At 45.1% G+C, this 25,303-nt stretch overlaps 1 protein-coding gene across 3 annotated transcripts in view; it reads left to right on the top strand.

The window, feature by feature from the left end:
• Nucleotides 1–25,303, top strand: part of UBE4B (ubiquitination factor E4B) — a 53,170-nt gene that overhangs the window by 9,048 nt on the left and 18,819 nt on the right. The window contains exons 3-11 of one of the 3 annotated variants that reach the window (XM_018552630.1): nucleotides 10,624–10,759; nucleotides 11,489–11,576; nucleotides 11,858–12,002; nucleotides 12,196–12,413; nucleotides 13,122–13,125; nucleotides 21,196–21,341; nucleotides 22,328–22,428; nucleotides 22,514–22,628; nucleotides 24,407–24,490. In XM_018552630.1, the coding sequence (XP_018408132.1) occupies nucleotides 10,624–10,759; nucleotides 11,489–11,576; nucleotides 11,858–12,002; nucleotides 12,196–12,413; nucleotides 13,122–13,125; nucleotides 21,196–21,341; nucleotides 22,328–22,428; nucleotides 22,514–22,628; nucleotides 24,407–24,490 (1,037 nt within the window). Of the gene's footprint in view, nucleotides 1–10,623; nucleotides 10,760–11,488; nucleotides 11,577–11,857; nucleotides 12,003–12,195; nucleotides 12,422–13,121; nucleotides 13,126–14,266; nucleotides 14,642–21,195; nucleotides 21,342–22,327; nucleotides 22,429–22,513; nucleotides 22,629–24,406; nucleotides 24,491–25,303 lie in introns of all 3 variants that reach the window. The other 2 variants (XM_018552614.1, XM_018552622.1) reach the window with 2 other exon arrangements.

The raw sequence follows: 25,303 nt of genomic DNA, 5'->3' as shown, positions 1-25,303 counted from the left end.
ATGTATCCCTATGTTATTTCTGGCCTCTGTTCACACCCCAGCAGTCCGTTCCAGACCAGAAAAATACTGCATGTCTCATTTTGTCTGGTCTGGAATGCACTAGAACTGCGGACTGGTTCACACCATGTTCCGGACCAGATCTGGTCTGGAAAATGGGGTGAACCTACCCTTAAAGCAGCGGTACATTACAGGGTCTACTTATACTGTCCGGGCCCTCTCCCCTGTAAACCCCACGAGCTCTTACTATGTGCAGAAAGGGCTCGTAAAGATAAAAGTAACTTTTTTACTTCCTTTAGCTAACAGCACTGGGAGAGGATCAATACTGTGACCCAGTCGGAACTTTATTGTTGCATAGTTTTAGGCCCCATTCACACTAAGCGACGCTCACCTCGAGCGGATTTCCGCGACGGTTCGGGCGACGTTCCAGCGACCTTCACCGTCGGGCTGCATTAAAAAAAAGGAAATTTGCGCGACATCGCGGGCAAAAGGGTCTTGCAGGCGCGACTTGGAACCGCAACGGGCGACATGGAGCTGTACATTAAGACGGCTCTATTGAAAACCATTGGCCGGCGACATCTCGCGATATTGCACAGCAAAAATGTGCGTTATCGCGGCGGAAATTGCTGGATTTTCCGCTCAGTGTGAATGGGGCCTTGCTTTATAGACATGCTTAGAGAAGTAACAAAGGAATAGTCTAAGCACCTTGTTCTTGTGCAATTCGTATTTGTTTATTATAAAACACTTCTATAAAGGTGCTCGCTGGCCGGACGGGTTTGATATCATTAATGGAGCTTTCCGTCTACATTTCTCTCTGGAACAAAGATGGTCTGTAACACCTTTTTCTCCTGTAAATACATATTACAATAATACGTTGTGCTTGGAAGTTTTTTGCGTAATATTCTATGATAGCTGCTGATCACAATAGTCTCACACATTGCTCCGTGAGACTTCTTTGAAATGAATAAGGGTTGATCATCTGCAGTGTGTGCAATTACATGACAACGGCGGGGTGTACTGGTGGCTTTCTTTGTATTGTACCTGCAGATGATTGCACCTGAATGCAGCTGTTGCTTGAGTCTCGGAACAATTCGAGAGACTCGTGCAATCGGCCCCATTCTGCAAGTGTGATTGGGATTCTGCAAGCCATGTTGTCTCGTCTCACTCTGTATTTGTTGTTCTTTTCCTTTCCTGTAACTGCAAAGTTTTGGAAATTTAAGAATTATGTTTTTCTCCAATAAAAGTTTCTTGCGGAAGGGGAGGTGGGGGGGATGGTGGTAGGTACTGGCAAGAGTAAAGGGATGAATTGCTTGCAAAATCCAGTCAGGTTGCTACAGGGGCGATCAGGAAAGAACCATAAAATTCTTCGCCTATCTGAAAATGCTGCAGCCATCATTACCTAGCAAGGCTAACGCGTTTCTAGGCAGATCCAATCTTCATCAGAGCCTCTGATGTCCCCTGAGAAGTACAGGCACTAAATGGTGGTCTGGTGCAGCTGCATTAGGACTGTGGCAGTTGATGACGAGCAAATCGGTTTGGGATTTTAATAAAGCGTACTTACAGGAGTCCTGGATCACCGGAATAGCTGAACAGAGTTACAAATTCTTTTGCAGATACAACCATCTACATGTATGTCTATCAGCTGTGTATTTAGCTGTTATGTTGCATTCAGCTGTAACATTAGCAGAGATTGTTAGCTTTCTCGGTGTTAGATGTGCATTTTGTAAGAAGCTCGCAGTGTGCAGTGATATCACAGGAAGCAATTTCAGTCCAGGAAAGGAGCCGGTATAACTATGCAAGACGGAAGGGAAGACCGGAGGTCAGCTTTAAGGCCCGGTTCACACCTGGGCGTTCTGTAGCGCGTTCCTACGCTCTGCAAAACGCTCAAACACCGAAATCCCATTCTTTCCTATGGGTATGGTTCACACCTGGGCGTATTACAGGCCGTATAAACGCGCTAGAAAACGTCCTACGCCCAAAGAAGTACAGGAGCTTCTTTGGGGCGTTTTTTGTCAGGCGTTTCCATTGGGATATAGCCAAGTAGGCATTGGAAACGTGCGTTTGTCGCACGTTTTTTTACCACGAAACGCGCATATTCGATACACCTAGGTGTGAACTATAGGGTGTGTGCTTTTCACTCACATCATAGTTCTAGCCGACCTGTGACAATGAGACTGTCACAGGTCAGCTCAGTAGATCGGGAAGTGAGCGAACAGATACCGGCGCTCGCTCACCTCTCGATCCTGTCACGGCTCTCTGCCGTGACGGGAGAGGCTGGATTTCCCCCGCTCCGATCCGCCAGCGCTGACTGGCGGAACGGACGGGGGAGGGGGCGGGTACAGCTGGCTCTGCCTCTAGATAGGCAGAGCCAGCTGTCACTCGCGTAGCTGGGCAGATCCAGACATAATTGTCAGGATCCGCTTCAGCTGCGGCGTCTCAGTATCCCGCGAGCTTTAGCTCGCGGTATACTGAGCTTAGGGTGACGGGAGGACGCTAGTTTGTGTCCTCCCGTTACCCTAAGGAGAACTATGAGGAAAAGCCTTAACCCCATAGTTCTCCTTTTTTAAGGTTTCGATAGATGGGGGAAGGGCCCAGAACCTATTGCTGACCGTGGCCCCCTTTGAGGAAATCTTTTCCTCTATTCCTCTCCTAGTGCAACGTCACTGGAAACGGATGGTGAGAGTAAATCTCTTGGACATGTGGGGGGGGAATATACATGAAGGTAAAAAAAAAAAACAAAGCTTTCTTGGTTTCTCCCTTTTTATTTTTTGAGTTGTATTTCCTGTTTGAATTCTGAAGATTTGTTGAGGAATGGGGATTAGGCCTGTAAAATAGCCCAGATGTCCTTTGTTTGGATTTGTGCGGGGAAAGCGCTGAGTCACGAAGAGTCTACAGGCCGCTCCGCACACTCTGCAATCTCCGGTTATTCTTAGTACAAGGCTGAGACTTGTGTTGTCACCGAATGTTGACGTAGCCGAGATAACATATACATTTCTATCTCTTCATTTACTGCTTTCTATCTCTACATTTTATTTCATGTTTGAATGACTTTTCATGTCACGATGATATAATCGATAACCATTTTAGAGCTGCAGCTAACGATTATTTTCAAAATCGATTAGTTAGCCGATTTTTGTGTGGAGCCGTGAACAGGGCCAACTAATCAGAGGCCGATTAATCGATGATTGAAAAAGTTGACAACTTTTTCAATCATCGATTATAATCGATTATGTCGATTAGTTGTTGCAGCCCTAAACCATTTCACAAATTGCCTCCATTTCCTTTGACTGAAAAAAATTGATATGCAAATTCCGTGCCAGGTATCTAACCATACTATGTGTCTGAAGGGCCCGTTGATATTTTTTTAGGTAACGTGCGTTCCAGCAATGCAGAGATATAAATTCCCCTCAATGAAAGCAGCGGAGGATTTGTCTATCCATGCTCGAAAGCATTGATCGAGGGATCTGTTATATTTTCATCATTCATCCTGCATGTGGAAGGAAGAAAATATATACGTGTGTATCTGGAATTTCCGTATTGCTCGCTTTGGCAGGATTCCAGAGCTCACCCCTTATCTCCGATGCTGCAGGCAGGTCCTCATTGTCCTCGTGTGCAATGCAGTCCTGCATTGTATGTGATATCAGAGTGTGACCGCCGACCTCCTCTGGATCGCTGGGGCCACATGCACTTTTTTTTTTTTTATAGATGTGACTGAATAATATAAAATGGATTGGGGCACCTCTATAGATCCACATATAAGGTTCGCTACTTGTGTTTGCTATTAACTGGCCTCCTACCACCTCCCAAGCCAAAATATGAAATGGCCCGCAAATACAATAGAAGAGAAAGCCTGGAAGGCTCATTCACACCTCCTACGCTGGGCTACATTCCTCAACAGCATGGGTAGCCAAACTCTGGCCCTCCAGCTGTGGTGGAACTACAAATCCCATGAGGCATTGCAAGATTCTCACAGCCGCAGACATGACTCCCGGAGAGAGAGATGCATCATGAGGTTTGTAGTTTCACTGCAGCTGGATGGCCAGTTTGGCTTCCCCTGCTCAACACAGTCCCTATGCCAGGACAAGGCATATTTAGTCTTGCTTTCAATGGTGCATGTTGCACTGTTTTGCAGCAACACATCCTAATAAGTAGGGTTGCACAGATACCAAGTACAGTACTCGGTACAAGTACGAGTACAAGTACCGATACTTTTTAGCTCCAAGACTATTCTAGAGAAAAATTAAAAAATTAGTAGGCAGCTGTCATTTGTAAGGAGCACACGGAGATCCTGGGATTTGTACATCTCTGTTTTATTGTACGATTTTGTTTTTATAAATATAAATAAAGGGATGCAGAGATACCAGTTTCGAGTACGAGTACTGGTACTTGCTGAGTAATTACAAGTACGAGTACTGATACATTTTTGTTTATTGTCATGTGACAGTTTTTCTAAAACTATACAGACTAATAATTTCAGGACAGTGGTGGAGCACCAGAGCCAGGTCCCAGCTGCAACCGCTGCCACCCTGGGAGTTCTCATGAAAATGCCAAGTATCTGCACTGGTACGCAAAGTATCTGTGCATCCCTACTAATAAGCAAAAGGAAGCAAAAGATGTCATTTGGATCCTGCTGCATAACTAAAAATGCAAATCGAAACATTGCAGTGTTAAGAAGAAAAAAAGAGAAGGGTCACCGGCTCTCCAACTGTGATGCAAATTTCTTTTATTGACACATGTTCATATCCCAAAGCAAGTTTCGGTGCCACGTAGTGTCCCTTCATCAGGCAAACAATGCGATAGTGAGTGGAGAACACAGCAAATGCGCCAATAAACCAATCACAAAGCACCTCAATTTCTTTGGATTTATCGGTCAGGAGTGAGATAGGACACATACAGTAAAGAAAAAGAAAAACACGCACGTCAACACACATGTAGTTTGCATGCCTCAACACAAGTGTTAGGGGGTATTTTAACCATAAGTGTCTCTTTTCCTTTGCACCCGATGCCCAAGGGCAGGCCTGGGGGAGTCTTTCGGAATCGTGTGTGTTTCAGGCCTAGTGGAATCCTTAGCCGCTTACGCTGGACTCTGGGAAGGAAAAAATCCAACCTGCAATTAGTTCACGTCAGTTAAAGCTCGTGAAGGTCTGAGCCGTGCAATGTCTCGGCTTCCACAGCTGTGAGCTGGAAAAACACAGCCACGGGACCAACGCATCACAGCCTCCTGCCGGGACAAACTGTTCTGTTTACCTTACTGACTGCCGCTTCTGTCTAAACTTGGTGCTGTGCTGCGTGTGCTCACATGATTGTATGGATGAGCTGGGGGACATATGGAGATCACCTGAAACGGGTGTTTACACAGGGACATCAAGTGTCATTCCAGGATTGAACAACCACCAGCGATCTGTACATGTCATGGGTGTACGCCTTTGCTGTTATAGCGGAGTATGCCCTTGTAGACACGGGTGACAAATTAATTTGCTTTAGGGCCGGTGCACACCTAGGCGACACCTCACCGCGCAGCAATCGTGCTCGATTACGCGCAGTCCGGAGACGCTCAGGTGTGTACCGATCGCGCTGTGGGTGCCATTATTTTCCAGTCGCGCCAGGCGGATCATGTGATTCCGCCCCTGCTTCCGAAGCCGCGCGTCGCAGAAAAAGGTACTTGTACCTTTTTTCTGTGATGCACAACGCGCGGGTGTTCAGAAGTATGGGCAGAATCCTGTGCAATCCGCCCCGGTGCAACTGGGGTGCCATTGGAAATTAATGGCACCCGCAGCACGATCGGTACACACCTGGGCATCTCCGGACCGCGCGTAATCGTGCGCGGTTGCGGCGTGGTGGGGTGTCGCCTAGGTGTGCACCGGCCCTTAAAGCTGAACTCCGGCCTTCCCTTGGGGCTTGCACAGTTGTACCGGCTCCTCTCCTGGACTGAAATTGCTTCCTCTGATATCACTGCACACTGCAAGCTTCTCATAATGTGCATTAGAAGCTGCAGCAAGTCAGATAGAGCCCTCCTAACTTCCTGGCTGGAAGGCTTCCATTAATATCTAGCTCTTTGCTCCCTAGCCTGACGCCCTGGCTTTCAGTTCTTCCAATCTGCATCACATGTGGGTGTTACCTAGGGTATAGCTCCTCCCGAGAGCCGTCCCACTGCTTGCATCGGTGGGGTTGGAGGTAAGTAATGGAAGTATTCGACTAAAGCTACAGATGGGTTTGCGATGTATAAATTGCCTCTTTTATTTTTTCTATCTTGCTGCGCAGGGTTCGGCATGATACAGCAGTACTTGTGTGCTTTTGTGTCTGCACAACTTTGTCTGGGCGTTAGAGAGACAGGCCTCCATAAATTATGGTTGCCATAGCAACTATTAAAAAGCAGCCGTTGAATAAAATTTCAAGGCTAGGTTTTGTTTTTTTGTTCTGGAGATTCTCATACAATAGAGTTAAAGGGCACTGGACCTCAGTTGGGAAAACTGGAGTAGAGGAAAGGGTCTGTTCCCTATAGCAGAGTCGGGTCATGGTGCTCCTCTTCTAACCTGCAACGGCTTGTTATTGCTTGCTGTGCTGTACACGGACATATAAATATGCAACTGCTGGTGTCCTCAGGCAGCCGACTGTGCTTCTGGGAGAACATCAGGGAAGAAATGCAGACTGCCTTTCAGTTTAAGTGAGGAAGATTGTTGCTGGGCTCCTTCTGGATGTGCCTGCTTATTTTTACTCTACTGCTAAAGCAGACATGAACTGTGAAAGCTGTGCCACAAAATGGCAAGCAGAGGGCAAAGCATGTATCGCCAGGCTCCTTGCAGCAGATCTGACTGACTTGCCATGCAAAACAAGGCATGGTATCTTTGTGTGGACGCAGAGTTTTGATTTGCCATTTGAGACCACCTGGCCATGATGACTAGTATATGATGACCAGAGGGGTAGGTTTAGGAAGCAGCAGAGGTGGAGCACAGATCAACAGAATGTATGATGCAGTGGCAGGGAGATCCTTGCACTGCAGGTTCTCAGGTACAGCTTCCTCTCCGGGAAGGAGAGCGATGATCAGCACGGAAGTGACATCTCCAAATCTTGGCTTTATAGTTTGTGATTCCATTCCACCAATATTGTCATCTAGACATCACACTAAGGGCCTGTGTACCTGACATTTGTTTGCATCTGAATTGTTTTTCTCTGTTGATGGGAATGCAGAAGAATCTCAGAAGCAAGCTTAAACGCACCTAAAGGCAGGCTGCATTTTTGTCCCCTCTGCAGAATATAATACAGTTAAAGAAGAACTTCAGACAAAATTATTATTAACCCTTGCAGTGGGGCTACCCACACCATGCCAGGGTAAGTGCTCGTTTATGTCTAGGGAGGGAAATAAAGTTAGTCACTCTCTCTTCCGAGCCGGCTTGCTTTTAGACTGGTCCCCGGAGCTTCTCCCCTCGTCTGCTGCAGGTCCAAGGTCCCATATATCATCACGTTGTATACACAGTGTATAAAACAGGAGGACACCAAGGGATATACCTTTGCTGCAGCATAGGCAGAGAGAGGCTGGAGAGAGCAAAGTCACAGGCCGGACGGCTCAGAGGATCAGGTGAGTATAACTTGTTGTTTTCAGCCCTAGACCAAAAAATGCACAGTTAACAATTGCAATGCAGGGGTAGCTCCACTGCAAGGGTTAATAATCATTTTCCCTGGAGTTCTTCTTTAAGTTAAATAATTTGGTCTAAGACCCACCCCAGCCTACGACTGGCCAGTGAAGGAGCAGCAGGAGGATGAGCTCATCACTCTGCTCTCCCTTCCTCTCAGATAACTCTCCTACAGTCAGCATGCTGCTGTGCAAAAGAATACAGGAAACTGATACAAAAACACATTTGGATGACCAATAAGAGGCTTTTATAGAACAACCTCACCAGCAGCCAATATCCAGTGTCTGTTAGGATGGAGCTGTGCCGGCCATCATTTCCTGAGTGCAGAAGCTCCGCTCACCGCTGTGCTCTTCCTCTGCCGAGGTGTCAGTACTGATCTGTCACTGGGTACATCTGCGGCTCGGAGCCTTCCCTCCACATTACCCGTCTGTAATAAGGGAATTCTGACAGAATCAGGTGTCCTCGGTGAATCAACGGGGCTGATCCAAAAGTATTTCTTTGTTGCTTGGTATAAAGAATATCTTCACTCGGATGTAGAAAATAGCGGAGGCCAATGGAGGAATGCTAAGCAAGGAGAACTGTCTGTTACTCATACCAGCCAATGAGAGTGCAGTTGTCATTATTCTTGCTCACATCAGGACATCCAGCATCTGGTACAAGAAGTTTATCTCAGACATGTATATTTTATTACACAAAGAGTGACTCTTGCTGGCTTCTGGGTCTGAAGAAGTGTGTTGCTTTGCGAAATGCTTAACCCGTCCTCTGCTGATTTGTGACGACGCTCTACCATCGTGGATTGCTTCTGATGAATGTGATGTTTGATATGACCTATTTAGGGCTGCAGCTAATGATTATTTTCATAATCAATTAGTTGCCTGATTTTTATTTTTTCAACTAATCGATTTGGTTACATAAAAAAAAATCTCTCCCTCCCCCGATAATGAGAATAGTTGCCAACTATTCTCAGAATCGATTTATCTATTTAATCGATTAGTTGTTGCAGCCCGAGGCCTATTGTATGAGTTCTATGTGCTAGTACCTAACTGTGGAGAAGTCTATTAAATGCATGGTATGCCTGAGACGCTCATGAGCAGGGGTCTAAAACCTTCGGCCCTCCAGCTGTGGTGGAACTACAAATCCCGTGAGGCATTGCAAGATGCTCACAGACATGACTCCCGAAGAGAGATGCATCATGGGATTTGTAGTTTCACCACAGCTGGAGGGCCGGAGGTTTGAGACCCCTGCTCTTGAGGGTTAAACTATGTAATCAAACTTTTTTGTTAAAGGGTATCTATGGTCAAAAACGAAAAATTTAATGATTCTACGTTGAATTTCCATAAATTCTATCCCACTCCTTATAACCAGATCCACCTAAAAGTTTGTTAACTTAAATGAGAACTATGGGGTCAGTGTTTTTCCCCATAGTTCTCCTTAGGGTAACGGGAGGACACAAACTAGCGTTCTCCCGTCACCCTAGGCTCAGTATACCGCAGCTACAGACGCCGCAGCCGGAGAGGATCATGACTTACATGACGTGGCAACGGAGCCCGGGAAGCACAGCGGGGGTGTCCGGCGGGGCAGGGGGGGCGTCCCCTTCTTCGGGACGCAGAAGCGATCTGGCGACAGGTAAGTCGCCAGGATCGTTTCTGTTGTAAAGCCGACAGTCGGCTCTACAAGTTTACACAGAGTCCCGGCGGCAAAAGTCACCGGGAGTCTGTTTAAACAGCCCCGATGCTGGCGACGTACACTGTACGTCGTCAGTCACGAAGGGGTTAAGATACCCATAGGATGCACTGACACAATTTCACCCAGCCCTGTGAATATGCACTTCTTGGTGTCGCCACTCTTACAGAGCTGCCTTCTGAACTACAACTCAACGTCTGATCAATGTAACATTATCATTGCTTGCTGGAAGCAATGCATGATGGGATATGTAGTCTTGGGGAAAAGGCGATTGCATCACAACAAGCAGCAGAGAAAGAGACACAAAGCACACCGGGAGTCCAGGAAGTTGTTGGAAGTGATGGGCAGACGGAAGGCAGCGCTCGCTGCATAAAAGGGATTTTTTCTAGTAAGCTTTGATTGTATTATCAAAGACATCTCCAGTATGTATTCCTATTACAGTGCTGATGTTATAACAGGAGAGGAAACGCTGGGACTTTACAACTCCTTTAAGGTAGACTGAAGTCCCTTATGTCACCCTGGTGGTCCTGAAAGGTGCTGCTTAAACAATACTCCATAATTTGCTGAGAACATCAGGAACAACGTGTCCTCTGTACCAGCGTTTATTAATATCAGATTAGTGACCGTGTGACAATGTAGAAGAATGTTTGAAGGATAATGTTGTTTTGGGAAAGAAACAGACAAATCATTTTATTATTAGTAGTAATTTTCACATAAACACAAATCTGCAGATGCCAAAATTCAGGAAAGGAAGAGGTTGGTGCTACGGTGTAATGTAAAGGTGCCCATACACTGCTCGATTCTCGTACGAGTATCGCGGGAAATCCCGCGATCGTACGAGAATCGAGCAGTGTGAACGAAGACGTGCGACCGTTTCTACTGTACGGTCGCACGTCTTTTGTCTAAGGAGCACGCTAGAAAACCAGCCGAGAATCGTACGGTGCTCGGGAGACAAATGCCGAACGGGCCGGTGTGAGCACGCCCTCAGGGGGGAGGGCTTGCGATGATCGAAAGTACGATCTGCCCGTCCAAGATGGGCAGATCGTACGTTTTTTTTAATCACTTTACAACCATCGCAAGACTAAGGTCTTGCGATGGTTGTACAGTGTATGGCCACCTTTACTTTGTATACAAGATGAATGCCTAGGGGCCTAATTAGGAACAATTAGTAGCTCTAATTTTGTCATAACAAAGCTTGTATGTATTAATATGTAAGAGGATCATTACAAGTGATACACAAGTGACAGGGTTTATTTTGTCTTTATTGGTACAATTTTAAATGTCTTTTTTTCCTGTCTGTGCTCTTTTGCAGGGGTGGCCCATCGAAGCCAGAGCAGTGAGGGGGTCAGTTCGCTCAGCAGTTCCCCATCGAACAGCCTTGAAACCCAATCTCAGTCCCTTTCGCGGTCCCAGAGCATGGACATCGATAGCGTTGCCTGTGAGAAAAGGTAACATACTCTGGTTTTTCTGTTTCATTTTTATGTGTATATATAATTACAGACTGCATGTATTCAGCTTGCCTTCACTCCACCACTGTGGCTTCCTGCCACCAGGAGGGAAAGACATAACCAGTACTTCTGAGGAGAGGGAGTTTGTGACCCGCTCCCCTTCCACATACTTGCAGTGCTAATGCCTGGTTATTGGCTGCTCAAATGCCTAACGTGTCACATTTGTCCTGAGTCCTTTATGAACTCCAAGTTATGACTTAGAGCTGATTCAGGGCTTCTTCTCTGAACATATCAGCTGGGGAGTATGAGCAAGGCTGGTAAGTAAATGATCCTTGCTCTATATTTGTCTGCCATATTTCATATACAGATTGGTAGAGTTTCTCCCTAGACTACATAGACTTGTCACCATCTCTATTGCTGAAATACAGCCTTTAAAAAAACATATTGCACAAGTTGCCCGATACTTTTAAAATCGGTAATTAAACACACATTTAGTGGAATCTGTAGCCTTTTTTTTAATGTTTATAAGAGATTCTGTACACGTGAATTTGACCATCTTAAAGTGAAATTTATAGTCATTGACTCAGTACTGTATGAGTATCAGGAGTTCTGTCACTGCAAATTCCCACTTCGATTACCTGGCTTACAACCCATTTACTTCAGAAGTGGAAATGCCTTGGCAGGACTGTCATGTTTCAGTGTTGTGACATTTTGCATCTTTATTACCAGCATGTCCCAGGTAGATGTGGACTCAGGGATTGAGAACATGGAGGTGGATGAGACTGATCGCAGGGAGAAAAGGAGTCTGACCGACAAGGTGATTCAATGACTGATTCTGCTTTTCTTATTTTATCTATTCATTTATATATGTGTGTAACTGTGTGTGCGCATGTGAGTGCTTAAACTTGAGGCACATCAGACTTTTTCCCCCAGACGTGTGTGTGTGTGTATATTATGATATACATTTTTTAATTTTTTTTCTATGCACCATAACCGGGCGTTGGGTATTTGTTATGCCCCTTTTACTTTTTTTTTATATACACTGCTATACAGATCTTGTTTGTGGACGTATTAATGTGTGTTTTCAATCCATCATAGGAACAGTCTTCAGACTCCGAGGTGTCGGAGGAGCAGTCACTGCAGCTGGTCTGCAAAATTTTCCGGGTATCTTGGAAGGACCGCGATCGGGATGTAATCTTCATGAGAAATCTGTCCTCTCAGTTCAGACAGAGCCCTAAAGAAGGTATTTTTCTGCTTGTTGAATCTTCATTCCATTTATACATTCTGCTTTTGATGAGATAAAGAAGCAGAATTATGTTTTATTATGTCAGCCATTTATGGAGAGAGTTGCCAGTAACCAATTGTATCTGGAGCACATGAGAACTAAATGTTTAGCAACTGACATTGTAAGTCTTTTTCTCTTTCTTGCTCTTTAGTCTACTCCAATTTTAAGGACTTAATTGGACAGATCTTAATGGAAGTCTTGATGATGTCCACGCAGTCAAAAGACGATAATCCGTTCGCTAGCCTGACGGCTACGTCACAGCCAATCGCAACGACAAGACTGCCTGAAAGGACTTTAACTCTGAATTCGGCCACCAGCCTTGGCACCAGCCCCATGCTATGTAATACAGGATCGTTTGGTGCCAGCACAGTATCCAGGCAAGTACAATCAACTCTAAACGGCAGAGAGCAGTATTCGGTAATCTGTAGCAACCAATCAGAATGCATCTCTTACTCATTTGGCTGTATTAAACAGAAATGTGGTTGATATAGGCTGATAGTAGGGTAGGTGCCAGCGGTGGCCATGACGCTGCAGTAAATTTCTTCTGGTTGCTAGCAAATATCTATAGTAAACCCTAGCAATGTCAGGCTGCATCACACTCCATGCCTCCTTCTTAATTTTGCTATTCCGAGTGTCTGAGGGGTCTGTTAAGGTAGCCATGCATGGCTTATATTTCCTCTGATTCCCGCTGAATCTGACAACATTCGAGCTGCAGCTAGCTGGCCTTATCGACATCACCTGGCTTCACAAAAGTTGAATGGAAAAATTGACTGAGCCGGGTGGATAATTATCTGCTGAATAGTTACTGCTCCCTCTCAAATTTAGTCACTGTATCGGTATTCAGACAGCCGTGGGTGTCCCGGCTTCTTGAATACAATAGCCGGTAGGGGAGATTGCTCCATTCATGCTGTTTAGTGTGCATGGGGGAACTAAGCGATGAATGAGCGAAATCTAAACAAATATGGCCAGCCTTACTGTGGTTTGACCCTTAAAGGAGAACTATGGGGTCAGGGCTTTTCCCCATAGGTCTCCTAAGGGTAATGGGAGGACACAAACTAGCCCTCCCGTAACCCAAAGCTCAGTATACCGCGAGCTTCAGCTCGCGGTATACTGAGACGCCGCAGCTGGGACGGATCCCGACTTTACTTTCGAGATCCACCTAGCTGCAGGAGTGATAGCTGGCTCTGCCTATCTAGAGGCAGAGCCAGCTGTACCCGCCCCCTCTCCCGTCCGTTCCGCCATTCAGCGCTGGAGGATCCGACAGGGGAGGGGGGGGATCCCTGCAGGGATCCGTGAGTGACAGTCACAGCTCTCTGCAGGGATAGATCGAGAAGTGAGCGAGCGACGGTATGTGTTCGCTCACTTCCCAATCTATTGAGCCGACCTGTGAAAGTTTCATGGTCACAGGTCGGCTAGAACTATGAGGCTGAGTAATTTTCACTCGCCTCATAATTCTCCTTTTAAGATGTTAAGATATGGTTGCATTGACCATTCTTCTGCCAGTACATGGACTGTTCAGACTGTCATGAGGCTTCATCATCTGAAGAGCACCTGGTGGAAGCAGCAAGTCTTTCACTCCTGGGCTCAGTAATCATGTAGGGACAATAGCATCATTTTTTAAGGGAAATTAAGTAGCCTCGTTGTTGCTACTGGTCCTAGTTTGCAGCCTGAGAGTCGGAGAGGGGCAGCTTCCATCAGGGCCTTGAGACAAATTATCCCCCAGGTTTCTTTTTTTTTGGTCAGACATCTTCAATGCTTTTAATCCAGAGCTGTCCCCAATGGTACCGTTTTTTTCGTCACTAGATTTCCAAAGTTTTCATGGTTGAATGCCACCCTGCATTAATAAAACCGAAAGACTAAGATTGTATTCTGTGTGCAGGGCGTAATGGACCTGCCCTTTTAGTGGTCATCAGCATGGCACCCTGCATTTGGTATTTAATAGTGCAGAGAGCGGTGACTTAATGACACCACTCTCTGTGCATCACCAAGGACCACCCAGCCCAGAGAATATCTGAATGTGACCCATTGGGCATCAGATGACTGATGTGAAAACAAATCTAAAAAGTATTAAAGCTTTGATGTCATAGCTTCGTGAACAAACCATTCCATTATGAATGAATTGGTGTATAGAGAGTTGTGAATTTTAGTTATTTTTGTAAAGATTTTGATTTGAGTTTTGCTATTTATGCTCTTATTTTTATGTTTTCTTTTCTCTGATCCAGTCTTTATGGTACTAGTCCGGTTTTTGCCACCAGTCTGGCCGCTGGTGCACGTATGGCCGCTCCTTCCACCATTCCACTTTCTAGCACGCCATCAAGCAGCACTGGGCGGGTTGTGCCCGCCAGCCCACAGGCCACACAGAGCGTCCCTATCATAGTTCATGCCGCTTCTTCACGCTTTCGTCCCTACACAATAGCACATTCAGGACCATTGCCTATTCCTTCAAGTCCTCGGACGGTCAGTGTTTCTCCCACGCATCTGTCACCAAGCCCACGTACTCTTCCCAGCAGCCCTCGTGCAATACCTGGCAATTCACCCAGACAGATGCCTCAGTTATCTCCTAGAATATCCCCAAGACAAAGTCGGATGCCAGCTAGGTATTCTCTCTGTGCGGTTTGCTCATGCATGACCCTTTTGTATCCCTTACATTACTGACTTCTTTGAGGCGTGTGTGTGCGCGATCTTCTTAACCCTAAGCCTGCCCCTGGTAGTCATTGGTGGCTATAACTGCTTAATTTATGCATGGATAGATAATGAAAACTTTATCAGGTTCATCTAAAGGCAAAAATATTTTGTTTTAGCTTTTATTAATGGGGATCTTTTCAAAACTGTCAGGACCGGGGTCAACATTTTGAGTTCACCCTGGATTGGTAATGGAGAAGAAATCTTCTTGTGATTATCCAAGAGGGGATGTCATATAAACGCACATCTTTAAAGAGACCCTGTCACAAATTTAAAAAAAACTTTTTAAAAAAAAGATAAAAAGACAGAAAATGAAGTGTTTTAAATGCTTGCTTGTAGTGTTTTTTTTTTGTTTTTTTTTTTACTTTCCAAACATTTTCTATTCACTTGCAATGTGTCTTTGCTAGCAAATTTGACTCCTTCAAGAAGAGTCAATTCCCTAGCACAGCCCCCTCCCTCCTTGTATGTGATAGCCCTTTACTCTTTTGGGAGTGTTCAATTACTGCCTGTGCTGGCCCAGCATTTCTGCCCCTCCCTTCGCCTCCCTACATGGTCTTATATGTAGCTGATGGGAAGGGGGCGCAGAGGAACATTATGGGGTGTCACTAGTGACAGCTGTGAGCCTGATGGGACTGCTGACATCACATCCAGCAGAAGTCGCAGGTCTTTTGAATGTTTAAAGAAGGGAGGCTTTTACAGGTAAATGAAATATGATAAATGCATGTATAATCTTATGGGAAGATATTTGAAGAAGTTAATGTTCTGGCAACAAGGTCTCTAATGTGCATTTAGCTGCCCTTTGCTGTGTTTCCTTGTCTCTTGCGCTGCATATTTAAAGATGTAAATCTGTACTAAACTGTAGCCCAACCGATGACATCTCTGAGAATGCCTTCTAAGAGTGCTGCCTATCTATTCAATAAAGACGTGTGACATTACTGAGAATGTAACCTATCCATTGACTAGAGACTGGTCACATCACTGAGAATGCAGCCTGTCCATTCATTAGAGACCGGTGACATCACTGAGAATGCAGCCTGTCCATTCATTAGAGAACGGTGACATCACTGAGAATGCAACCTATCCATTGACTAGAGACCAGTGACATCACTGAGAATGCAACCTATCCATTGACTAGAGACTGGTGACATCCCTGAGAATGCAGCCTGTCCATTCATTAGAGAACGGTGACATCACTGGGAATGCAACCTATCCATTGACTAGAGACTGGTGACATCCCTGAGAATGCAGCCTGTCCATTCATTAGAGAACGGTGACATCACTGGGAATGCAACCTATCCATTGACTAGAGACTGGTGACATCCCTGAGAATGCAGCCTGTCCATTCATTAGAGAACGGTGACATCACTGGGAATGCAACCTATCCATTGACTAGAGACTGGTGACATCCCTGAGAATGCAGCCTGTCCATTCATTAGAGAACGGTGACATCACTGGGAATGCAACCTATCCATTGACTAGAGACTGGTGACATCCCTGAGAATGCAGCCTGTCCATTCATTAGAGAACGGTGACATCACTGGGAATGCAACCTATCCATTGACTAGAGACTGGTGACATCCCTGAGAATGCAGCCTGTCCATTCATTAGAGAACGGTGACATCACTGGGAATGCAACCTATCCATTGACTAGAGACTGGTGACATCCCTGAGAATGCAGCCTGTCCATTCATTAGAGAACGGTGACATCACTGGGAATGCAACCTATCCATTGACTAGAGACTGGTGACATCCCTGAGAATGCAGCCTGTCCATTCATTAGAGAACGGTGACATCACTGGGAATGCAACCTATCCATTGACTAGAGACTGGTGACATCCCTGAGAATGCAGCCTGTCCATTCATTAGAGAACGGTGACATCACTGGGAATGCAACCTATCCATTGACTAGAGACTGGTGACATCCCTGAGAATGCAGCCTGTCCATTCATTAGAGAACGGTGACATCACTGGGAATGCAACCTATCCATTGACTAGAGACTGGTGACATCCCTGAGAATGCAGCCTGTCCATTCATTAGAGAACGGTGACATCACTGGGAATGCAACCTATCCATTGACTAGAGACTGGTGACATCCCTGAGAATGCAGCCTGTCCATTCATTAGAGAACGGTGACATCACTGGGAATGCAACCTATCCATTGACTAGAGACTGGTGACATCCCTGAGAATGCAGCCTGTCCATTCATTAGAGAACGGTGACATCACTGGGAATGCAACCTATCCATTGACTAGAGACTGGTGACATCCCTGAGAATGCAGCCTATCCAATCACTAGAAACTGATGACATAATTGAGAATACAGGCAATCCTTTCACTGGAGACCGGTGACATCACTGAGGATGCAGCCTATCCATTTCCTGGACACCAGTGACATCACTTAAAATGCCGCCTGCTTCCTACAGTCCAGGAACCTAAATACATCAATTCTTCTTAGCAAGCCTTTCCTTCTTAATGTTAATCATCTATTGTAGCTGGACAAACTCCAGTAGCTGAGTAGCCATTAGGCCTAGAAAATAACAGCCGGTGACTATATTGAGCACTTTCTTTTAGGGACTTTTGTATTCCTGACTTCTTACCTGTGTGTACCGGCTCCTGAATTCTGGCATTTGTCCACCTCTGTCATATATGGAGGAAAACATCCTTACTTTGCATTGACAGCATGTGATGTGATGAAGCTTAGTGTGTCTTGAGATGCCCTGTACTCCCACCCTCTCATTAACTGTGTGTTTACATCATGCCAGTGCGTACGACAGTCCGCTGTCCCTCTTCCTCGCTGAGGAGGCCGAGGACAGCAGTGACGATGACAGCAACGAAGAGGATTTCTCTAGTGTGCAGTTTGGGTCCAGGTACCGACCAGTGTGGCATGCTCGAGTGTTTCCGCACTCACTAACAATCACAGATACCAGTTGCTGTGCTTGGTCAGGGTATTGTGGCATTCTCTTCATAATCCGCAGTAGTTTTAAGAGGTTTTTGGGGAAAATGCTAAACTCCCATTGCTCACAGAGCTGCATCTGTTAAATTAAAGTGCATCAAATTCCAAAAAGAAAAGTTATCTTTTGCAGATTATTAGTCCTTTGATGACGCGGCTGCGTTAATTTTCTCTTTGTTTGCACATGTTGATCCTGTGAATAACACACTTCCTGTCCCTGGGCTGCTACGCTTACTCCTCCACTGTATATATAGAGGGAGTCATGGTTGGAACTTATGCTGCACTTCAAAAATGTTTTCCCCCTCTCCATCTCTATTACGTAGGAGCTGGGTGGAAGAAATAGTAGTTTACACAAGGAAACCTCATTTTTGCTTTCAATTCGACTCACAGGAAGTGATAAGGCTACTTGGCCTGAAAAAAGAAAAGCTAATGCAGCCACCACACCTAAGGCTGGGTTCACACCTAGGCGTATTGAATATGCGCGTTTGTCGCGCGGTTCGCGGCGCGCATTCTTACCGCAATTTGCCTTTAAAAAAACCTGCGCAGCAAACGTGCGTTTCCGTGGGCTACTTGGCTGTATCCCAATGGAAACGCGAGACCAAAACGCCCCAAAGAAGTACAAGTACTTCTTTTGGCGTAGGCCGTTTTTGTATCGCGTTCGGACAGGCGGAAATACGGCAAGGTGTGAACCAGACCCATTGAATGGGATTTAGATGTTTGAGCGTTTTGTAGAGCGTTCGTCGAGCGTTGAACACGCTACAAAACGTTCAGGTGTGAACCAAGCCTAAGGACCAGTAAGCCGCAATATATTGAATATCGGTTCTTTTAGATATCCTTTAACAGCCCTCACCTCATTGACTTTCCCAGGTGGCTATCTAAAGCCATGGCCCTTATCTGAAATCACCAATTGCCTTGGCAGGTTTCAGACTCCGATGCTGGCACTAAATGGGTGCCTATGGCAGGATCTAACCTAGTATCCAGATTGTTTTAGCATGACTGCCTATAAGTTTTCAGATTTAAAGAGATACTCCCAATTATTTAAAAAAATGAACCCTTGCAGTTGGGCTAACCCCCGCGCTGCAACGGTTAACTTCTTGTTTTGGTCTAGGGGCCGACATTCAGAAGTTATGCTCACCCGATCACTGGTTCTGCGGCAGCGGTCGCTCATCTCTCTCCTCTTTTACTCCGGCTGTGTTATGTCCCTCACATCCTCACATTTAATGCAGGTGAATGGACCTGCATTAGACGTTATGATGTTAGTGAGGCTTAGGCCGCCGAAGTCCAGGGGAGGAGAGGCTGTGGGGACCGGTCTAGCAGTCAGGCGGGATCAGGTAAGTACCCTTAGACCAACATGAGCAGTAAGGTAATAGGTTAGCCCCATTGCAAGGGAGAACTTTTTTTAATTCCCGGAGTTCCATTTTAACAAAGCCCTTGGCTGTTATTAAACCCATTCTGGGAGTTGCTGGAATAGGTTTATCCCCCCAAATACTTTTGTTAGCATCTTGTTTTTAAAGTGTGATCAGACTGCGTTACCATGGTGGGTAAAAGAACTTCGTGGCCCTCATTCTGATTCCTCTTGCAGGCCTTCTTGGAAGGCAATGTATGCTTTGCATCACTACAGTATTGTGTGCTGCTTTTCTATTTTGCTTGTGCTAAGGCTTTTGAAAGCTTGCATAGTATATGTCTTTGTCTAACCTTGGTCACGATATCACCTGCAAAGACGAGCATGCCCAGCAGTTCTTTGTTTCCAGTTTCGGGCTCTTTGTGTTTTCTTTTTTTTTCCCGCCTCACAGAATGGGGCCTGGTTCTTCAGGATGGCGTTGGGTCAATGTTGTGTTGGCTATCACACATGCAAACAGCAAATGGCTCAGCAGATACTCAGGCCCCATTGTCTGGTCAGATATGAGGCACAATTCAAGCACCATCCGACGTTCCATAAACTCGTCAGGTCGGGGCTTTTCATGGCAGGGGGTGCAGGATAGAGAAGTGCAGGCAGATCCCAACAGGGCTCCGAACTCAGAAAATAATATTCTGCTGATTGTGACCTCCTAATCGCTTACAACTAGCAGGCATGTGCTTGCACTACAGACATTAGGTGTGTGTGTGTGTGTGTGTGTGTGTCAATGGATGCATTGAGTTTGAGCTATACTGGAGGAAATAGAAGGTGGAGGTTTGCTCTCTTCCCCTACTGTAATCCACCATTACCTCATGTATGATTAAGCAAAGCATTGTGCCAGCTGTAGACCTAAAGAGATAAAAATATAGAGGTAAGATCACATTGTAAATATATTGCTATTCAAGATGTAATATTTTACCACGTCGGTATCCCTGAGTTTCCTTGTATTACATTGGCCACAGACAGCAGGACTTTGCCGATCTGCTCTATGAATTTTACTGCTAGATATATGGGCCAATTTTTAGCACTGCTCTTGGCTGTCCTTAGTCTGCACTTGGTATGAAGTGTGCTAGTGCTCCTTCTGAAAATGCTAGTTTCCTGACCGCTTCAGTTTTTCTAAGCCCATTTCCACCTTTTGTAAGTGATTAGCATTTATTGTAGAGGTGCAGGGATGATGTATACTGTATGTGTGTACATTTTCATGACTCGCATTGCTCACTTTTTAAATATTTTTATGGACTTTTTAGTAGTCCTGAGTCCTACAAACCGAAATTTTTCTCCACAGGAATCTCAGTCTGACACTGGGGTCGGATTGTAAAGCCGCTGCCCCCCCTCCCTGTGAGTCATTGTAACAAGACCACTGCACTCCAGCTCTGCCTTTCCAGGTCACAATACACTGTCTGGGGGAAGGGGGGTCACTGCCACTATGAATATTAATGAATCGAGGGGGGTGGGGGGGAGAGCTCAGAGAGTGTAAATTTACACTGATGGCTCGCAGTGCACAGAGGGGGCCATTTCAAAAGCAGGATGAGGAGATGAAATGGACAGAAAAGGTAAGTTTCTGTGTTCTCACACGGCAACTGCATATGCCTGCTTCATGTTCACTCGGTGTAAACTGCTGACGTATGTTTTTCTGTTTTAAACACCTCCACAAAGGTGAAAATGGCCTCTAAGATTCTGACCTGGAACCAGCATATTGATCAGGACAGTTGGGGAGAAATTGAGACTCATAACTTGATCCATTTCAGTTATTTAAAAAAAATAATGAAGCCATAGGATCAGCTTGACAGCCAGTGAGCTGTTATTTTCAGAAGGAGAGGTTGGCAATGGCGGCCTTCATATGCTTCATTGCAGGTTTCCTTTTAAATTCATTAGGATGGACTTGGCATTTTTTCATCTTTCTATACCGATCTGGAGCCCCGACTTCTGACATGTGATGAAGTTCCAAGGCTTTCATTGAACTGCTTCTGAGTTGTGCTGCTGATATGGACTATAACAATCTGTTTTTCTGCCTGTGTTTTGGTGACTAACAGTGTGAAGGTGTGAGAATCACTCAGTATGAGCTGCTCTCTTACTGCCCATACTGGAATGGAGGATTCTGGGAGTTTGGGGATAACCTGAAGGTTTACTTCTGTCTTCTAGTGGAACTAGCAGTTCGGAGTCGTGCGGCGATCACTTCACAATCGAAGCCTGCAAGGAGACAGAGATGCTCAACTACCTCATTGAATGCTTTGACAGAGTGGGAATAGAGGAGAGGAAAGCACCAAAGGTGAGAGTCAATTCCAAGCCAAGCAAGTGTAGTTATTGGCCGCTCTCTGTGTCCTTGTCACCAATGTCCCCAGATGGGAAATACAACATTTTACAATTGTCACAGGAACAGGCGGTCAGCAGAAATGTGCCAATGGGGACACTTGTTCCAGTGACCACTTAAAGGGATTTCCCCCCCACTGTAGGGAAGTTTCCTCTTACTACTTCTATCTTCAGAACAGGAAGTAAAGGTAAATCTCCATGGTGACAGCTTAAAGGGATCTCGCCCTCACTGTAGGGAAGTTTCCTCTTACTACTTGTTGTATCTTCAGGACAGGAAGTGAAGCTAAATCGCCACGGTGACAGCTTAAAAGTATTCCCCCCACTGTAGGGAAGTTTCCTCTTACTACTTCTATCTTCAGAACAGGAAGTAAAGGTAAATCTCCATGGTGACAACTTAAAAGGATTTCCCCCCTCACTGTAGAAAGATTTACTTTTACTTCCTGTTGTCTTCAGGACAGGAAGTAAAGGCAAATCTTCTCATCATTGCTCAGTTAGCTTTTTTAATTTTACATTTTTTTATTTTTTTTTATTCTTGTATTTTATTGAGTCGGGTGGTTTTGGCAGGGCCAACCACGGCTCGAATTTTAGCTGATTCACAGCCATCTCCCAACATTCTATCTGTATATGACCAGCTTTAGCAAAAGAGTACAAAACAATATCTAAGAGGTCCCTTTTTATAACCGTTTTTACACAAGATTCACACATTGATTGGCTTCAGTTGGAAAAATGTGAATCTTGGGTGAAACCATTTATATCATTGTACCGTGCAGATGTACAATAAAGTTGACTTCTGATTAAAAAAAAAAAAAAAGACCTTTTCTGTGTTTTTGGATGCTTTGATATTAGGTTGAGCCTTAGATTGATGGGGCCTTAGATTGATTTTCCCCATAGAAATGTTTATGAATGATTGTAACTATATAACGTGGTTCTGTTCTGCCCCCACAGATGTACAGCCAGCCAGATGTGAGTCAGCTCCTGAGCAACATTCGCTCCCAGTGTATCTGCCATGCTGCGCTGGTGTTACAGGGAGCGCTCACACAGCCAAGGTAAATGCTGCTTTCTGCAGGTTTTGTTACTTACTGAAATTTTCCTCAGACCTTCCGATGTGAACTGTCACCCTCTTTGGTTCAGGTCTGTACAGCAGCCGTCTCTCCTGGTGCCATATATGCTCTGTAGGAATCTACCCTTTGGTTTTATCCAGGAACTTGTGAGGACGACCTATCAGGATGATGAGGTGTTCAGACAGGTAAGAGTGTGCGTCCTTGTGCTACGAGATCACAGCTATAATCTCAATTCATCCAGTACCATCTTTTTCTATTTTTCAGTTCATCAGTGTGAGGGCCTGTGTCCATGGCATCAGTTTAAGAAGCTTCTGCGATCATTCAGTATTCATTGCCAGGCGCATTTTGCCTGAAGTTGACATTTTAAGTGGGTTTTACATTCCCATAGACTTGTATGGGAATGCAAAACCCGCTTGAAACAAATAAAAGCCCATCGACACAGCCCTAGATATCATATACTAAAGAAAAAGGCATTGGAGGGTTACAAAGTTGTGTTTGCTTTCTGAGCGTGCTGAAATCATGGCCTTGGTAATGAAAGAGGCGGTACCAGCATTGGATTGGCACCCGGTCACTTGATAAGTTATAGAGCAGTGGTTGGAAGCGTCACTGTTCATGACCTGGGCTTGTATTGCCTGAATATCAGTCCCACGGGATCCTCCACCATAAACCATGTGATCACTGATTCCGCATTGGGCACATGGCCCTAGTGCCTGGCCAATTCCAGAGTCACCATGTTTCTTTACTGAGCTTCAGCCCTTGCCCTCCTATTTATTACAACATCGATGTTTCAAATTAAATGTGAATGAATGTTTACTCTATGAGGGTTCTTATAAGTCTTAGTTTGGAACCCCTAAAATGTTGTTGTTTTTTTTTTTTTGCGCTTTAGCAATACTTGAATTGCTGTAAAATCTCTCCACTGGGGACACTTGCTGCATCAAAACACTTCAGTAAAGTTTTAGTAAAATAGAGAAGTGTCAGAACCTCTTTCAGGTCAGGCAACCACTGCCGCCATCTTATTAATTCTGCTTTTACCCGGACAGGAAATGGGGTGAAATTCCCTCAAACTGGATCATTGACCGTATTAAACACTTAACAGAAATAATCCCTCTTCCCAAGTCTATTTAAAACTTAAAGAACAACTCCGGTCAGAATTCTACTAACCCTTGAAGTGGGGCTACCCCCGCACTGTAAGATTTAACTGCTTGTTTTTGCCTAGGGACACAAAAACAATTTGTACTCGCCTGCTCCTACGAGCCAAGCTTGATGAGCTTTGGGTTTTTCCTCCAGATCTGTGCAGTATTCCAGTGTGAAACTTGGATCTTCCTGTAGTAGAGACTGCTCACTGCTGCTCTCTCTCCTTGTGCAGGGTGACTGGTCTTGTCTCCGCCCCCTCCTGTAATAAAGACCCGGCCACTGCTGCTCTCTCTCCTTGTCCAGAGAGACTGGTCTTGTATCCATCCCTCCTGTAATAAAGACCCGGCCACTGCTGCTCTCTCTCCTTGTCCAGAGAGACTGGTCTTGTATCCATCCCTCCTGTAATAAAGACCCGGCCACTGCTGCTCTCTCTCCTTGTCCAGAGAGACTGGTCTTGTATCCATCCCTCCTGTAACAAAGACCTGTCACTGCTGCTCTCTCTCCTTGTGCAGGATGACTGGTCTTGTCTCCGCCCACTACTGTAGTTTTCTGCAGGTAGCATGTAATGGGTGGGGCCTCCTGGGTCGCTGCCACTGCTCTGCTCTTTGCATGGGATATGTACAATAAAGTGACGTCACTGCTACTTTTATGAAGGCAATAGGTGGGTTTATAAAGACGTGTTGCAAACAAAGTAGATTTTTAAACCCTTTTGATTGTTGAAGTATATATTTACATGAAAGGGTTTCTGCCTGCAGTTAAGCTTTAATAAATGACAAGCCTAATTCTCTGTCCTGGAGTGTTAAAACATTAACCTGTATCTGTTCCACAGATCTTTGTTCCCATTCTGCACGGTTTGGCTCTAGCTGCTAAAGACTGTTCTCTGGACAGCGATAACTTCAAATATCCACTAATGGTAAGACGTTCCTGCTGCATGTCGTGAAGAAGCAGAGAGTAGGAAAATGAAACCTTGCTTTGCCCCCTCATTGCAAACCCCCCGGCCCTAATGTTTTATCCCAACAATCACAAAACAGGCTAAACAAGACAACCCCATCATGTTACACGTTTTATCATTCTATTTATTACCTTGCTGCACCACATCCTATTTTATACAATGATATTCAGGTCTGTTACTATGTTATTGTGTTGTGTGCTCTCTGTCTTTCCTGTTCTTTAAAGAATATAAAATAGAATTGCTTTGAGTCACCGCTCCACATTGAACAGTACAGCAGAGGGGATTGCTGTAGCAGCTAGCATCATTTAAAAAAAAACAAAAATGCTAATTAATTAAAATCCATGCAAATTAATGCAACCTAAACTTGATGTTTGTGTACACGTTTGTTTGAACTGATACGTTTCAATGAAGGTTACCTTTAAATCGGCTTTAGATTTATTAGAGACAATGATAGGAAGGAATTAGAGATGATGATTGAAAGGAACAACATGAAGAAAATTTTGATACAACATACATTTAAAGAACTCCAGGGAAAGTTTTTATTTTTAGGCGCTTTGCAGTGGGGCTACCCACGCACTGCAAGTGTTAAAGTGATATTAAAGCCGCCTTTAGAAAAAAATTATTTCCTACCAGGAGACGCACCTTTTATTGAGGCTGTTGCCGTTTCTTTTCAAAAGTTTTGTAATTCCCCGCAGCAATCTTACCCCCGCCCCCTACACGGGTGCCACCATCGGCTAATGGGGCTCGTGCCCACAGTGGCTGTGTGCGTCCATA

The sequence above is a fragment of the Nanorana parkeri genome, unplaced genomic scaffold (genome assembly GCF_000935625.1).
Source record: "Nanorana parkeri isolate BGI_ZX_2015 unplaced genomic scaffold, ASM93562v1 scaffold5, whole genome shotgun sequence".
Taxonomy (NCBI): domain Eukaryota; kingdom Metazoa; phylum Chordata; class Amphibia; order Anura; family Dicroglossidae; genus Nanorana; species Nanorana parkeri.
Note: the sequence above shows the minus strand (reverse complement) of the source record. Positions and strands in the feature narration are given on the sequence as shown.